General features: G+C 40.9%; 1 protein-coding gene across 1 annotated transcript in view; it reads right to left on the bottom strand.

The window, feature by feature from the left end:
• The window catches only part of tmprss9 (transmembrane serine protease 9), a 38,386-nt gene that overhangs the window by 4,407 nt on the left and 15,778 nt on the right, over positions 1-18,201 (bottom strand). Inside the window, exons 5-11 of the mRNA XM_043721059.1 lie at positions 15,282-15,447; positions 14,116-14,390; positions 12,057-12,193; positions 8,095-8,341; positions 5,478-5,594; positions 3,087-3,258; positions 123-388 (exon numbers count right to left, since the gene is read on the bottom strand). Of these exons, the coding sequence (XP_043576994.1) occupies positions 123-388; positions 3,087-3,258; positions 5,478-5,594; positions 8,095-8,341; positions 12,057-12,193; positions 14,116-14,390; positions 15,282-15,447 (1,380 nt within the window). The remainder of the gene's footprint in view (positions 1-122; positions 389-3,086; positions 3,259-5,477; positions 5,595-8,094; positions 8,342-12,056; positions 12,194-14,115; positions 14,391-15,281; positions 15,448-18,201) is intronic.

The raw sequence follows: 18,201 nt of genomic DNA, 5'->3' as shown, positions 1-18,201 counted from the left end.
GGGTCTCTGGCGCTGTGAGGCAGCAGTGCTAACCACTGTGCCACCGTGCCGCCCACAAATTGCATACACTGTAATATAAAGCTCAGGCAAACAGTTTGATGTAAGTTTGCTTTGCCACTTACCCCCTACTGCTGTGGTGCCCCAGCCTGTTACATAACATTTCATTCCCTCTGAGAATCTGTGGGAAGGTGTTGGTACACAGGCAGGCTGAATGACTTCAGTAAAGGCCACAGGCTGAGACAGTTCCAGTAGGGCAATATCATAATCCAGACTGTAAGTATTGAAGGAGGGATGGGTGATGAGGCGTTTAAAGGTCACTTCAGTGCCTCGAAATCCCATGCGATAAAGTGTTCCTAGGTAACCGAACCAACGATGCACATTCTTCTGACTTTGAAAGGAAACTTAAATCAAATTAATCTGTTTATGGTTAAGTAAACATTCACACCTTATAGAAAACCTACTTATTTTAAATATTTCATACTTCCATTGTATCTTTGGTTCCTCTCTATACCTCTTTTAATAGGTTGGGGTCTTTACCTTTTAGAGTTTAGAAGATTGAGAGATGATCTTATTGAAATATAAAATCCCTACAGTGTGGAAACAGGCCATTGGCCCAACAAGTCCGCACGGAATCTCCAAAGAGTATCTAGACTCATTCTCCTACCCAATACTCTACATTTATCCCTGACTAATACACCTAACCTGCACATCCCTGAATACTATAGGCAATTTAGCAAGGTCAATTCACCTAACCTGCACATCTTTGGATTGTGGGAGGAAACCAGAGCACCCAGAGAAAACCCACGCAGACAGACAGTCACCCGAAGCTAGAATCAAACCCGGATTCCTGGCACTGTAAGGCAAGGGTGCTAACCATTCAGCCACCATGCCTATAATGTCCTGAGGGGACTTGACAGAATGGATGCTGAGAGAATGTTTCCCTTTATAGGAGAGACCAGAATTAGGAGACACAGGTTTAAAAATAAGATATCTCGCATTTAAGACAGAGATTAGTAGAATTTTTGTTCTCTCAGAATCATTAGTCAATGGAATTCTCCTTCCCAGAAAACAGTGGAAGCTGGGTTATTGAATTTATTTCAGGCTCAGCTAGTTAATTTTTTGATGGACAATGTATTAAGGTCAATGGGTGGCAGACAGAAAAGTGGTTCTGAGATCAAAACCAGGATGAGTCATGATATTCTTCAAAGATGAAGCAAGCTCAAAGGGCTGAATTGCCTACTCCTGCTGATCTGTTTGTGTTCCCAATTTCAGATTCCCATCAATAAACAATAACTTTTAATGTCCTGACCTAAAAAGAATCTATCTGCTTCAACTTTAACAAAATTCAACGATTCCACCACCATTGCTTTCTAAGGCAGTTTCAGTCATAAAACTGAGAGGAAACTAAATTCCTAATCTTTTTCCTAAAAGAGCAACCCCTAATTTTGTGACTGTGTCTCCTAGTCATACAATCATAGAGCATGGAAACAGACCCTTCAGTTCAACCGGTCCATGCCGAACATAATCCCAAACTAAACTAGTCCCACCTGCCTGCTCCTGGCCCATATTCCTCCAAACCTTTCATATTCAAGTACTTATCCAAGTGTCTTTTAAAGTTGTAATTGTGCCCACATCCATCATTTCCTGAGGAGATTCATTCCTTATACGAACTAATCTATGTATAAAAAAATTTCCCTCACATCTTTTTAAAATCTCTTCTCTCACCTTAAAAATGTTTTGAAATCCCCCATCCTCAGGAAAAGACAACTACCATTAACCCTATCTACACCCCTCATTATTTTATAAATTTCTATAAGGTCACCTCTCAACCTCCCATGCTTCAGTGAAAAAAGTCCCAGCTTTTCTTTATAACTCAAACCTTCCTGACCTGGCAACATCGTGGTAAATCACTTCTGAACCCTTTCTAGCTTAATAATATCCTTCCTATAACTAGGTGACCAGAACTTGACGGAGTACTCCAGAAAAAGTATCACCAATGTCCTGTAAAACCTTAACATGACTTCCCAACTCCTATAATCAAAGGACTGAGCAACAAACAATGTTCTCACTCACAACAATAAACATCCTTTCCACAGTCACTTTGTCAAAAGCATTCTGGATCTTTTAAACTTCAAACAAATCACTCCTTGTTCTTCTAAACTCTAGTGTAAGCAAGCCCTGCCTGTCCAATCTTTCTTCAAAAGTCAAAGTGATCTTTCTAAGTATCAACCTCATAAACCTATGACTGCTTCCAATGCATTTACATCCTTACATATTTAAATAAGTCAAAACTACATACTATTCAAGATGTGGTTTCACCTATGCCTTGTATAACTGAAGCATATCATCCCTTTATGTTCAATTCCCCTTGTATTAAGGTTTATCATTCCATTAGCCTTATTAATCACTTGCTGTACCTGCACACCAAATGTTTGGTGACCATACAAAATCTCGATCCTTCTGCACTTCATAATTCTGCAGTTATTCACAGTTTAGATAACACTCTGCTTTTTTTATTGTTCCTACCAAACCTCACATTTTCCCACATTATGTTGTATCTGCTAGATTTTTGCCCACTCACTCAACTTATCTATTATCACTCTGCATCTTTGTTGTGTTAACAATGCTGCTTGGAGCTTCCGGTATTCAATCTATGAAATGTGACACTTTTTAACAATTTAAACAAACCATGTAAAACAAATACTAATATAATGGAGTTAGACAGCAACTCAACAATACTGTAATCATAGACGAGTCTGTATGTATATGTTTGCCTATTACAATGAGAAGCTGTGCATATTCTGTTCTTCTGAATGTGTATGTTTCACTAGGTGGCTGTGAGTATACACTATAAAGAGTGCCAATGCACACAGATCTGCGTGCATGCACAACGCAATGTTTACAGAGTGCTGTGTGGATTGCTGAGTGTGTGCACATGGCTATCATTGGATTTGCTCATGCTATGAATGTGTTGACCATTATCCTGTGTTTGCATGCATTCAAGTCACTCAAAAAAGTGATATCATCCTGTCTGAATCAATTAATACACACAGTCCCCTGTTGCTGGCTGAAAGCTGTTCACGTACAATAAAAAGCAATGAGCAGCAGTGACCACCCAATTGGGTGATATTAGGGTTCCACCACACACATGTCCGTTGTGCAGTATCTGCAAACTGATCTGCCAAGGAAATTCTCCAGGGGCACTGTTCACTCCTCCCACAATCCTACTTCCGACCATCAGGGGTGCAGTTCCACAATCTATAAACAAAACTGGGCTCAGTTACAGAGGTCAATGAACTATAAAACTCAACTGAAACATTTAATACCAGTCAAGTTGAATCAAATATCAAAACAAGGTCCACAGATTTTACAAGTTTGTTACAGCTTTTAGGCAATTGCATGAGAGAATCTCTGTTGCTAATACATATCATGATCAGTGCTGTGGCATGCCAGGTGATATATGTGTGGGCTTTACGCTTGGTTGTGTGCCTGCTGATGGGCACAGTGGTGTACTTGAGAATGTTAATTTATTTTGAGATGTACATAGTAGTGTGTCAATAATCTGTATAGCTGTCCAGTGGTATTATCAGTGTTTATTCTGCTGTTTGATGTAGTGTTAATGGCAATGGTATTCACAGTAGCATTTACCTTGTGATACTTAATTGTCACTTTATTGTTGGTTATGTTCAAAATGGACATTTCTTTCATGGTGGCTTTCATGTTCCAATTGGGTTCAGGCTTCAAACATTATACCATGCAAAAGACTGAGTGATGGCCACGTCTGACAGGAAATTACAGTATATTATGTAAAATGGGAGCAGGTGTGGTGAAGCAGAGCATGGCAATCATTACATCACAAGCAAAGGTAGCTCCTCTATTCGTAAGAAGATGAAGAGAGAAAGCAGGACACTTCAGACTTGTTAGTTTAATATGCCACAAGGAAAATGTTTGACTCAATGAAGAGTTTACAGTAGAGTATTTAGAAAATCTCAATGCAATCAGGTGGAATCAACATGGTTATGTGAAAAAGAGATTATGTTGACTAATTTATTAGAATTCTTTGAGGCATTTATAATTACATTTCCAAAAACCTTTTGACAAGGTGCCATATCAAGGATTACTGCAAAAAGTAAAAGCTCATGTGGAGGATATATTAGCATGAAGAGAAGATTGAGTAGCTAACAGGAAACAGAGAATAGGCATAAATGGGTGAAGGGAAAGTTGTCATGAATGGAGTGCAACAAGGATCAGTGCTGAAGCTTCATTTATTTACAACGATGGCTTGGATGGAGGGACGAAATATAGTTGCTCATCTCACAAAGATAAATAGAAAGGTACATTGTGAGGAGGCCTATAGGTATGGTAAATAAGTGGGCAAAGACTTGGAAATTGATAGTAGAATATGGGAAGTGTGAACTTGGCCACATTGGCAGAATTAGCAGAAAGAAAACAGCATTTTTTTTTATAAGTGGAGTGAGATTGTAGCTCTCAGAGGTACAGAGAGACCTGAGATTCCTATTAAATGAATTACAAAAAGTTAGGATACAACACATCCATCTTAAGATAAGCCAAACAGAGACACGCACGAGAATTCCGAGAAGCATGGCATTCCAACCAGAACTCTATCAACAAACACATCGAGTTAGAACCCATCTACCATGCCCTGAGAAAAAGAACTGGAAATGACATCACCACAGGAGATGACATCACCAACCCAAAGAAACCCAAACATATAAATAGAAAGCAGGAATCACGTACACGGCTTCACCTGAGGCCCACTGAAGATGTTACCTAGTAGGGTGATGAAATGTTTGGAAATGAACCTCCCAGCTCAGTGAGAAAACCTATATCCAGGATGTTTTCCCTTTTGGGAGGCACTGGAACTAGGTAACACAATTTAAAAATAAAGGATGTCCCCATTTAAGAAAGAGATTAGAAACCTTTCCTCTCAGAAAGTCATGAGTACATGGAATTATCCTCCCCAGAAAGCATTGTGCAGGGCATTGAATATTTTTAAGACAGAGGTAGATAGATTCTTGACTAGGAAGGGAATCAAAGTTTATTGGGTCAGGTGGGAAAGTGGTCTTGAGGCCACAATCAGATCAGCCATGACCTTATCAAATGAGCAGCATGAGGGCACAATCTCTGTACGAATGTTCAATCACATATTAAAATGATGAGTTTTTAAAAACATTAAACTTTCCTGCTTCAGATGCTAACAAACATATTATAAATATCAAGGTGTCTTTTTTTATTATTGAGTTATTGACTGAGTTTCCCAATAATTTCACAGTTGTGGTTAATACAGTGTGCATGGGTGAGCAGTTGTCAATGCAGCCTGATAAGTCTTTCTCAAGAGTCGTGGAAACCTATTGTGTAACAGGTTTAATGATGGGCCTTTGTTATCACAAACAGACCACTGGCCCCAAATCATAAATACTTTCCCTCTCCTCAGAGATGGAAGTAACTGTACTCACTGCAGTTCGCCTCATCAGATCCTGTGACACAGTCTTTGACGCCATCACACTCTGCATTGTGCTTATCGATGCAACTGCCAGTAGAACACTTGTAAGTAGAGGCTGTACAGGGAACTTCTACAAGATGGGGGAACACTATTAGTTTGAGGTTTAATGCAACATGTAATCACTAAGTTCATCACCCCCTTTGTTGACTGCCAGTCATTGTGTTCGTAATCAGGCACTCTCCCTCCATACTTAAATTTCGAGGAATGAGGGGCAATTGTGCGAGAATGAGAGCAGTCTCTTTAGTCTTTGATGGATTTTGTCTGATTTCCAATTCCTCTTTTCTCCTCCTTTCCAGAAGGCACTGACTCTTGATGGGGTTCAGTTTAAAACACTCCCACCCCAGCTCAATCCACTCCACCCTAATTCTTCCACTCACAATGAGTAGCTATCACAGTTGATCCTAATCTTAGCCTTCTGCATTGTGCACACTTTAAATTGAGGCTAGGACAAGGATGGGGCTGAAAGTTTGGAGAAGAGAAACTGGAGATTGGTAGAGAAAGAGATGGCGTGATGGCCAGTACTGGGTTTTGAAGAGCTATCAATGTGGTGAATGGGTGCAGTGCTGAGAGACAACCAGTCAGTAACTGAGTGGATGAAACCTGAGCTACCGTGAAGAGTATTCAGTGGATCAATGGGGAATGAGAGAATGGAGACAAGGGATTTTCACTTGCACTCAAACAGGATCTCTGTTACATGGAGGTGATGCAAGAAAGCTGAATACAGTGCAACTTCATGACTCACTGTCAAACTCAAAAGGCCTGTTGACAACTGCACAGCTCAGGTGCTTGCGAGTTTTTTTACTTGTTCTGCAGAAAAGGTTTTAAACATGATCAGAACGCTTCTTTGCATGTTAAAATTTATCCAGTGCTGATTTGACACAGCTACCAGGGTTCCCCAAACACTGCAAATAGGTTACCGAATCATAAAATTATTACAGTATGGAAACAGGCCCTTCGGCCCAACATGTCCACACCGACCCTCCAAAGAGTAACCTAGCCAGACCGATTCCCCTACATTTACGCCTGACTAACGCACCTAACACTATGGGCAATTTAGCATGGTCAATTCACCCGACCTGCAAATCTTTTTGAAATGTGGGAGGAAACCGGAGCACCCAGAGGAAATCCATGCAGACACTGGGAGAAGGTACAAACTCTACACAGACAGTCACCCGAGGCCAGAATCGAACCCGGGTCTCTGGCGCTGTGAGGCGACAGTGCTAACCACTGAGCCACCACATTCAATTCACTGATACCTCACCAGCATCTCAAAAGAAAATTTCATATAGTGATTGTAATGAGGTCAGCCAGATTGTAATGAGGTCACAGAATAGGAGTTCCTCAAATGGGACTGTTAATTGTTCAATCAGGAGCCCTGGCTGATAGATAACGAGGGAGTGTCAGCCATTCTGCTAGCTGACTTGGAATGAGGCAATACTAAAGTCAAAGACTGTTAAATAAAAATGTGACTTGGTGGTGGAATACTGGTCTCAGGTGAGTTATTTCACATTTCATTAAGTGACATTCTCCTGCCTTCTCCCCAAAACCCTGTTTCTTTTCAAATAACCATCTATGTCTGCTTTGAATGCCTCAACTGAACTTGCCTTTCCAGCAGTACATTCCAACCCTAACCACTCACTGTAGTTTTTTATCCTAAGTTTGCTTTTCGCTTCTTTTGCCAATTATCTTAAACACAAGACCTCTTTCACAAATGAGAAATTTCACATTTTGTATTCTGACAAGACGCCTCACGATTTTGAACATTTCTACCAAATCCCCTCTAGCCCCTCCTTCTCCCAGGAAAACAGTCCCAACTTCTCTAATTTCATAGAATCCCCACAGTGTGAAAACAGGCCCTTCAGTCCAACAAGTCCACAGCGACTTTCCGAACAGTAACCCACCCGGACCCATTCCCTCTACCCTATATCCCTGACTAATGCACCTACCCTACATGTCCCTGAACACTATATGGGCAATTTAACATGGCCAATTCAGCTCACCTGCATATTTTTGGACAGAAAGGAAATCTACCTTCATAACTGAAGTTCCCAATCCCTGGAAATATTCTTGGGAATCTTTCCTGCAAGATTGCAGGACAATGGATCCAGTAATTGGTTTGTGGCTGGGGGTTAGCTCAAGCGGTTAGAACGTGGTGCTAATAATGCCAAGGTCATGGGCTCAATCCTCATAATGTTGCTGGCTGACAACTGAGACTAAAATTTTCTTGGTGAGCTGAAGGGCCTGTTGCTGTACTGTTTTATGTGTTGGACCTGTTTTAAAGGCAAAATCCAGTCCAACTTTTATTGCCGTTTGTTTGAATAACTTTTGTTGAAGGTGACCCGTGTCCAGTATCAGGATTTCAGTTCATGCGCACTATTTCAACTGAGTTTGACCTACAAGCCTGCTCTGCATAGCAATCAGTAACACCATCAACGGAATTTGGAGAAGAAAGCTGCAGATTTGAAATCAGAAAATTAGTACAAGGAATAATGTGAGGCATGACAGGCACTGGATCAGTAACCTGATCTTCACACACTGTTATGCAACACACACACACTCGGAACACCCACCTGCTATTGCTTTAGGGGCAACAGTGCTTGTATGTACTGAAGCTGTCTGTTCCGTATTGCTCTCTCCTGGAGCTGTAATTACATTGGTCTGGAACATTGTGCTCTGGATCCAGTCTCGGATTGCGGTCACTCTTGTGTAGCCACCAGGTTTGTTTGGTCGGGCACAGCCTTCTCCCCAGCTCATGATACCAGCCAGGAACCATTTGCCTGGTGACTCCTCACAAACCAATGGTCCACCAGAATCACCCTGACAGGAAGGAAACACAGTTCCAGAAATCATTACGCCTCCTTAAACAGTGCTTCCCAAACTAATTTTCCAATGTTAGCACCAACCAACCCACCAAAGGTGACTTCAGAGAGGTTTATAAAATCATGAGGGGCATGAGTAGGGTGAATAGGCAATGTCCTTTTCCCAGGGTAGGGGAGTCTAAACCTAGAGGCATTGATTTAAGGTGAGAGGGGAAAGATATAAACGGGACCTAAGGGGCGACTTTTTCCATGCAGTGGGTAGTGCATGTATGGAATGAGCTGCCAGAGAAAGTGGTGGAGGCTGGTACAATAACAACATTTAAGAGACATCTGGGTGGATATATGAATGAAAGGGCTGAGAGGGAAATGGGCCAAATGCTGGCAGATGGGACTAGATTAATTTAGGAAAGCTGGTCGGCATGGACGAGTTGGACTGAAGAATCTGTTTCTGTGCTGTACATCTCTACGACTCTATAATAACCCCTATCAATTTACCAAAGTTTCAGGGGAGTCAGGCAACCAAAGATTAAGGAAGAAAGCTTCATGACATCTATTTGAATGTTTCAAGATGAGATTTGTTATTGAACAATATCCATTATCCAGTGAGAGAAGGAGTTCTAGGAAAATGGGTAAGAATGAGGAATATAGAGAGGCGAGTGGTAGAAGATCAGGAGCTCACTGTTACAAAGCTAACAGCATCATTCATTTGACACAAATGAAGGGAAGTTGATGCCACTGGGAATAGTTTGTAGATCAAGTGTACAAAATGGCAAACAACAAATTGTTCAAAAGCTTACAAATTTACCTCAATAACCTTTCAATAAGAAGTGATAAGGATCTTCTAACACCATTGAATTCAGCAATTGCAGAGACTTACCCTCACCTCGTTTTGAATTAACATCAACTAATCGTTGAAAACTAAGCTTCACGGCGCCACCTCCTGGCATAATCTGTACTGCATTAAAAACATTGATGACTTTAGACAAAGACTGAGCTGTTTTGCCTTAACCTTTCTTCTGGGCGCTAATTCTATGTGTTTAACGCAGCAAAATCGTACCTGCTGGATTCAAAATGTGAATCCCCATCAAGAACTTCTACTGAATCTGCTAAAGTCATAGATACATGTGTCCTTCCACGACTATCTCAGCAAAAAAATAATCCAAAGATAAATACATTTCTGAGAGTGAGGCATGCCAGAATGAGACAAATGTGCTTCACTGGACAGAAACTGACTGGCAGCATCTCCACAAATGCAAGCTGCCTTCTTTGTCTTCTCCATTTTTATATTTCACACTTTTACAGGATACATGAATCAGAAACAAATATGAATAAATAAGCATGAGACCAGTTGTAGCAAAAAGGTTTTAAAGTGAACAAGGGAATAGTCCTTGAATAAAAAATGCCATGGATGAATGACATTGGGGCATGACAAATACACACACACAGTGAAGGCAACTCAAACAAAGGAGTCATACATGAACTATCTACTTCCAAGAACCATATTTTCTCCAGGTGTGTTTGAAGCTTTCAATATGTTATTGCAAAAAAAACAGTTTTTAAAAGAATTATTTTTATTTCAAAGAAATAACAACTGATTATAGCTCAATCATGTCAGATAAGAGATTTCAATAACCATTACCATGCTCTTTACTAAAGATGGACACAGAATCTGACTTTATTTTCTTAAATAGAAGAAGGTGATCAGGTAGATGTGGGCTGGGTGGTTAAAAGAAATAGAATTTATTGCTTAAATAACATCCTATTTGCTTAGATCAGATCTGGCTTCAGCTTTGTTTTTATGGAACAAGTGAAAGGATGAAACTCACGGTAAAGATCTTCGTTTTATTTCTCTTGCAAGGGCAATCGTGAGCTAAGATAAAGTGTGATATCGGATCATCATTTCTATCACTGTCAATAAAAATTAAAATAGGGAATGAAGAGATATATAACATAGAATCCATGCAGTGTGGAAGCAGGCCATTTAGCCCATCAGGGCCATACTGCCCCTTCATTAAGGATTCCACCCAGACTCACCCCCTACCTCATCCCCATAACCCTGCATTTACCATGGCTAATCCACCATGCCTGCACTTTCCTGGACAATTTACCATGACCAATCCACCTAACCTGCACATCTTTGGACTGTGAGAGTAAATCAGATCACCCGGAGGAAGCCCACACAGACCTGGGGAGAATGTGCAAACTCCACACAGACAGTCATCCAAGAGTGGAATTGAACCCAGGACTCTAGTGCTATGAGGCAGCAATGCTAACCACTGAGCCACTGTAATTGAAAACAGAGTCACTGTATTAAAGTAATCCATTTTAAACTATTGTTCATCTACAGTAAAATCACCCTATGATTTGAAACTAATTCAGATAGCTGAGAAACAGTCAGTAGAAGGAGATGGAAAGGTGAAAGAAAATACTATATTTATAGAGCATCCCCATTCCAATTCCAGGATGTCGTAAAGCCAATGAAGTATTTTTAAACCATCATCAACATTGTAATGTAGGAAATATCAGTTTGTACAGAACAAACTCTGATAAACAACAATATAATAAAGACCAGACAATCTGTTTTTTAAAATGCACTTTGGAGGGAGAAATATCTGGCAAGTCTTCTCCTGCTCTAAATTAGTGCCAGTGGATCTTTTGCACACAAGAGGACAAACAGGGCTGCAGTTTAATGTCTCACCTGAAAGATGGTATCTTGACAGCATGGCACTCACTCCAAAACTGTCAGCTTTTTAAAAACATTTTGTGAATCCACAACCTTCTGACTCCGAGACAAGATTGCTACCCACTGAGTCACAGCAAAGACTGGAAATAAAAGGGTGACAGGAGGGAACGATTGATGGTGGAGGAGGATGAATGATGGGAGAAGGCAAATGGTAGTGGGGGAGGAGGAGAAATAATAGCAGAGGACCATTAGTGGTAAGGGTGAGATGATGTGAGTGTGGCAGGATAGTAAGGGGGATGGATGTTGGGAGGGGCCTGATGCAAGATGTATTACAGTACTTGCCAAAATAAATGAATGTGATGACATTGAAATGGTAAACAAATCAGACTGGTTTATAAATCTGTACAAATGGGATTTTGTTGCTGGTTACACATGTATTGCAAATGACACTCAACCTCTCATCATGTCAGGACTATTGCAACCAGAGAGAAATGTTCATCATGGCAGTCTGGGCTAGATTCAGCTCCTGGCCTCAAAGGTTAAAGGCAATTTTTGATCCAGCTCATTCTGAGGTCTGTGTTAGTTTAATAAATTCACATGTGAAAATATAAACAACTCTATTCAGGTCCGATACCCTAAGACGGTAGTGGCAACTGTAGACTTCCATTTGATTAATGCTGGCCCATGATTATTTTAACAAAAGCACTGTAGTGAGTAGTTATTACCTTCTGAAGTATAATTGACCAGGAATCTCTCCTGTTCTAACCGCCTGTTGTCAGATATATTAGGAGGATTCACAGATTGAATCCTCCCAATTGACAGAATTGTCTGGCCACATTACGAACACAACTCACACTGAGTCTTGAAGTGGGATCAAACCAGAAGCTTCTCGTTTAGACATAAGGGCACAAACTATTGCTCCGCAAAGTCTCCTCGATCAACAATTACAGTGGCTTTACAAAAATGAAATACTTTTGGATTGGGAGCAGACTTTGGGAGAAAATCTGTTGAACTGGGCCACAATACTGACCTGACAGGAATCCGCTTGGCCATTTAAATATCCAGCACAGATCATTTGTGGCGTCACTGGATCACTGTAGAGTTTGACACATTCACTTTGATTGAATATCTGAACAGTAGCTTTTTGCAGAATGTTGGGTAAAGAAGCTGTGACAGAAATAAGAAAGAGCAAAGGGTCAACTCTGAGGCATCACCAACAAAATCTGAGTAGGTTAAAGGCTAGGAATTCTGCTGGTGTACAGTATGACATTTGATGCCTGTACCAGAACTTGGAACACTGCTTCTATGATCAATGCAGTTCATTGACATAATGTTCTATATCATGTGCTGGAAGCTGGTCACTGCTCTGGGCCACAAAATCCAAACTTCAGTGTTTGTTACCATAGAGGGGCCACTTAATTTTCTCAATGCTTTCTGGGTAGGAATATGTCACAGGGACCTGGCCACAAATAAATATTTACAATTATATTTGAAAAAAGTGGTGGTTAAAATTAACACAGGCCTCTTAAAATTTAGATTATAAATGAAAATAAGGAAATAGCTTTAATTCCAAATAACTACTTTGATTCAATTATCAGAACTGAGCTAGAGAATGACATACATGCCAAGGAAACTAGTACTAAAGTGGAGAACAGGACTTCGCTAAAATTAACAAAAGCCGAGGACAACAATTAAGAAAACAACAGCACAAAAGGAAAATAAAGGATGGTGTCACCTCGGGGTTTTAGAACATTTCAGGCACCCTGACTTAACCTTCCAAAATTCGATTAATTCAGACAAAAGATGAGGGAAGGACCCTGGGAGTTGTAAACTGCAATTGGGAATTTACTTCTTGCAAAGATTTTTAAGTAGATTGTGAGTTGTTACTGAATGGGCAAGGTCTGTTGAATGCAGTGACCAACTGGATTCTGTGAAGATCTGCCCCTTTTAAATAGTGATAGAATTCTTTCAGTCATGAGACTGAGTGATGACAGCTGGCAAGCAGCACCAATGGACAATGAATAGGCTGTTCTGAGAGAGAGTGAGATCCCCTCCTTAGTCCAACAAACAACTTCAGAAACTGGAGCAGGGTCCAGAACCTGTCCACTAGACAAGACACAAATCAGGAATATGATGAAATAGTCAACTCTTGCATTGGTCGGTGCACCTTCAACAGTGAAGCAGCTTTGTCAACATCCAGGATGAACTTGATTGGCACCAGATCCACAAATATTCAATCCTTCCACCTTTAAAGCACAGTGCCAACAGTGTGTGCCATCTAAAGGAGACACTGCTGAAATTCACCAAGACTCTTTGAAGCCATGACTATTACCATCTAGAAGGACAAGGGCAGTTGATACATGGGAACACTACCATCTATAAGTTCCCCTCCAAGCTTCTCACCATCCTGACTTGGAACAATATCAGCATTCCTTCAGTATCGCTGGGTCAAAATTCTGGGATACCCTTTCTATCAACACTGGATGTAGCAAATGGACCACAGCAGTTCAAGAAGGCAGTTCATGACCACATTTTCAAGGGCAACAAATGATGGCCCAGCCAGCAATGCCCACTTGTCTGGGCGGATAAAAGGTAACTTGACGGCCCAACGTCATGTCAGGATCAGACCTTGTCACACAATGTTGTGCCTTGTTAGTTATTATTATATCTGCCAATGAGTGGCACAAGCATCATTCAATTTTACATCTTAATGAGTTTCATGATTATGGGGAGTTCCTACTGTTGCAAAATGTCTAATGTATCAACATTAAAAAAGGAGAACAGTAGCAAATTATGAACAATTTCAGAGGGCAACACTGCAGTTGGACAGAACCAGCTCCCTGCACAATAGATCCACCATATGCTAAGTTCCTGTCTAAGCAAAGGAGGAAAGGAACTTTCACATGTACAAGTCAAGGAACAGTTGATTGCATGTCTACTTTGAAGGTCAACGGAACAATATCGCAACCCATATCTGATTTAGGGAAGATCATCTGAAGGGGTCTGAAAGATTGAGGGTCACTAGCAATTTTAGAATTTTTCTTTAAAGAACAAAAAAGAACAGTTTTATAAATAAATTATCTCCACACCATTGTTTTCATTCAGAGTTCCCCATCCTGAGATGGTGCAGTTCTTTCCTGCGTGGAAAATATGAACAGGAGATGGTAAACACGCAGGCTGGATTAATCTGGAGAATGATATCGAAGTGGTTAACTCCAGCAGAGCCACATCATAGTTAAGAATAGATGGGTCAAATAATGGATGAATAATGATCCTCTTCACTTTCTTTTTCACTGCTGTAGAACCTTCACCATTTCTGTAGATAGTTCCAAGGACTGCCTCCCAATCCGTTGGATATTGAAAGCTGCAAAGAACCGAAACAGAAAGATGATTCTTGTGTCTGCATTGCTGATTTATCACAGGATTTATTATTCTTCTGAGGTCAGTGACTGTCGATGGCTTATGGTTGTGTAAATGTTGATTGCCACCAACTGAGGTACAATTTACTGGCTGTCAATTCCCACTGGATGACAGATTCCTGGGTGCTGACACCTACTGGCCTACAGATTCCTGGGTGCTGACACCTACTGGCCTAAAGATTCCTGGGTGCTGACATCCAATGGGTAAAGATTTGGATCCTAACACCCATAAAGTACAGTGTCCTGGGTGCTGTCTCTCACTGTGGTACAGTTTCCTGGGTGCTGATATTCACTGACTATCCCTGGAAGACAATATCATGGGTATTTATTTGCACTGGGTTAGAGTTTTGGGACCTGACACCCACAGAGTATAGTTACCCTCGGTAATTAATTTCATTTAACATAAATTCCAAATTTCTTCCCAGTAGCACAAGGCATGGAGACCAATTACAGTTTCTACTGCCAGCTGGCTGAGATCAGCAGGCACTGTGATTAAAGCCAGAAACTCTCTAACTGCTAATACTAATGTGAAATACTGTGGTTGCTGGAAATCTGAAACAAAAAGTGCGAGAGGACTTCAGTAAGTCAAGCAACATCCGTGGGGAGAAACAGAGCTAACATTTCTGGCTTTTGAACTTTCATCAAAACTTAGTCTCTTGGCTCAGTAATATACAGATCAGGATTAGACTCCAGAATGACCTGTTATGGGTCTATTACCAGAGAACTTTATCAGCTAAACATTTGGGAGCTCAAAGCCTCAAAATACCATGTGAGATATTAGTCAAAAGAACCAGACTAGAATCAATCAACGCTGATCAGTCCAAAGGACGCCTCACCTCATAAAACAATGAGCTGCTGAGATCAGCCATGTGCTTGCCACAACTGTGGCCCCACATTCATAGCCAATGCCAACTATATGTAGACCGACTTGCCATGGGCATTCCCCAAAGGCAGCTTCTTTACCCCCAACAATTCTGTTCGATATCAAGGGGGTACCACAGTCTATAAAAGAAAACATAAAAGATTTTCATAACCAAACATTATTGAGGTACACAGTTGAATTAGATAGCTTTACCCTGAGTGTTCTTTTGATAATGACAGATGTAAGGATGTCCCTAGTGTGTCACATGGACTCCCAGTTTGGCCAGTGTGGTCTCAGGCACCGAATTTATTCGGAACTAATCAGCTCACTCCATCCAGATCTCAGCCAACAGAAATGTCAGTGAATGTACAATGCATGATCTTTAACGTCCATTTAGCTCTGTGATGTACCTGACCACTGGACGTTCATTACAACAGTGCAGAGAGAACTTTACGCTGTACCTAATCTTCGCACGACTGAACTAAGAGATTAGTGGGTGGAAGGAGCTGCTGGTTTTTTTTAATAGATATTTTTATTGAAAATTTAACATGTTTTTACAAGTTTACACATAAAAAAAACACCCCAAGTATAAACATTGATATACAATTAAATCTTAAATAAATAATAACCAAAATCTAACAAACAAAAAAGAGATACCAAGAAAAAAAAAGACAAAACTCAACTAACTACTAATCTAACCTACAACTAACCAGACTGTATGATTAAATCTCTTACATTACTCAAGAAAAGAAAAAAAAATGACAGAGAACACAGAAATTGAGTAGCAAAGTACATGCTCGGAATGCGTTAACATCAGATCGTAACAAAATCTGTGCGGGGTTCCTCTCTCAAGGGGCCCTGGACCAGCAGGGTCGCTATCTCAATTAGATAAAAGCCCTTGTTAGGATGGCCGAAATATCTGTATTTGTGTAATTCAAGAAAGGCTGCCATATTTTATGGAACAATTTGTTTTTTTGGTGCACCATGTTTGTAAGGAAGTCAAGGGGAATATATTCCATGATGATTCTGTGCCAATTCAAAAGTCCAGGAGAGCCCTCAGTCACCCAGTTTACCAAAATATTTTTCCTTGCACAGAAAGAAAGAATGGAAAATAATCTCTTCCCGTGCACATCCAGGGAAGGTAAGCTCAAAAAGCCCAAAAGGAGAGATACTGGATCCACTCTAATTTCCATTCCCAAGATTTCTGTCAGAGCATTTGCTACTTTAGTCCAATATCTACGGATCTTATGACAGGTCCATAAGCAGTGTACAAGAGTGCCCATCTCTATTTTACATTTGGGACACATTGGAGATGCTCCTGCCTTAAATTTTGCCGATCGGTCCGGTGCTATATGGGCCCTATGAAGTATCTTCAACTGAATGGCCTGAGTTCTGTTGAAGATGGAGATTTTTCTGGCATTTTCCCAAATGTCATTCCACATTTCTATAGAGATTTCCAGCCCCAAATCCTGATCCTATGTTTTAAGCCGATTGTCCATACTTTCGATGCTTCATCATGTAATAAATGATAAAGAGTGCTGACCGAAGGTACCCCCATTAGCCATAACACTCTACAGTCTTCTTCTGTATGTAATCTTGAATTTGGAAGTATTGAAAGAGATCACCGTTAGGTAATCCAAATTTCTGATGCAGCTGTTCAAAAGACATCAGGACCCCTTCCTTAAACAGATCCCCTAAACAGGAGATACCCCTGGATCTCCAGAGTTTAAAAGTGGCATCTGTAAGCCCCGGTTGGAATCCCCATGCTCCCACTATCGGTGCATAGGGGGATGTTTTATGTGAATTGCCATTATTTTGTCACATTATATTCCAAGCTTTAATTGTGTTTAGTATTATAGGGTTTTTACAGTGATCGATGATGATTTTCCTCTTGTCTGAAAATAAGAGGTTAATAAGTGGGCATTTTACTTGAGAAGCCTCGATGTCCAGCCAGATTGATTGTGGGTCAGACAAGACCCAATCGGCTATGTAGCTTAATAGGAAACTTAACTGATATTTCCTAAAATCTGGGAAATCCAGTCCTCCCCTTGCTCGTGGGAGCTGTAGCTTCTTCAGCTTAATGAGGGGCCGTCTATGATTCCAGATGAAGGAACCCAGCCAGCCTTATAATTTACGTAGTGCCAGCCTCGCAGCATCACCGGAAGCATTCTCATAGGAGATGGGGCAGGACATTCATTTTAATTAGTGCTATTCTGCCTAACCAGGAAATTGGAAGGTCTCCCCATCGCTGGAGGTCCTGCCTTATCCTCTTCAGTAAATGCACAAAGTTAGTCTTGTGTAGCTGGCCAAATGCTGGGGTGATAAAAATGCCTAAATATAAGAAACCCTCCAGGGACCACCGAAAGGGAAAGTGGGATCCGTCCGATAGGTGGGGTATCATAGCAAGGCCACCCATTGGCATAGCCTCCAATTTTGAAAAATTAATTTTATAGCCTGAGAATACACTAAATGTATTAATAACTTGGATTAAGCGAGGCACGGACATCAGGGGATTACTGAGAAATAGGAGAACACCATCTGCATAAAGGGTCATTTTACGTTTACCTGTACAATCCTCGGGGCTGTTATATTAGGGTCAGCCCGTACAGCTTCTGTTAGTGGCTCGATTATTAGCGTAAATAGCAACGGTAAGAGAGGACATCCCTGACGGCAGCCCCTACCCACACTGAAGCTATCCGAGCCTAATCCATTGGTGATCATAACTGCTTTGGGATCATTATACAGTGTTGAGACCCATTTGGCAAACACCTTTCCAACGCTAAACCTTTCCAATGTGTAAAATTGGTATGACCATTCAACCCTGTCGAATGCCTTTTCCGCATCTAATGCGACAACTACTCCTGGTGTCTTTCCCTGATGGCAGACTTGAATCA

The sequence above is a fragment of the Chiloscyllium plagiosum genome, chromosome 31 (assembly GCF_004010195.1).
Source record: "Chiloscyllium plagiosum isolate BGI_BamShark_2017 chromosome 31, ASM401019v2, whole genome shotgun sequence".
In the NCBI taxonomy this organism is placed as follows: domain Eukaryota; kingdom Metazoa; phylum Chordata; class Chondrichthyes; order Orectolobiformes; family Hemiscylliidae; genus Chiloscyllium; species Chiloscyllium plagiosum.
This window is presented reverse-complemented; position numbering and strand designations above follow the sequence as displayed.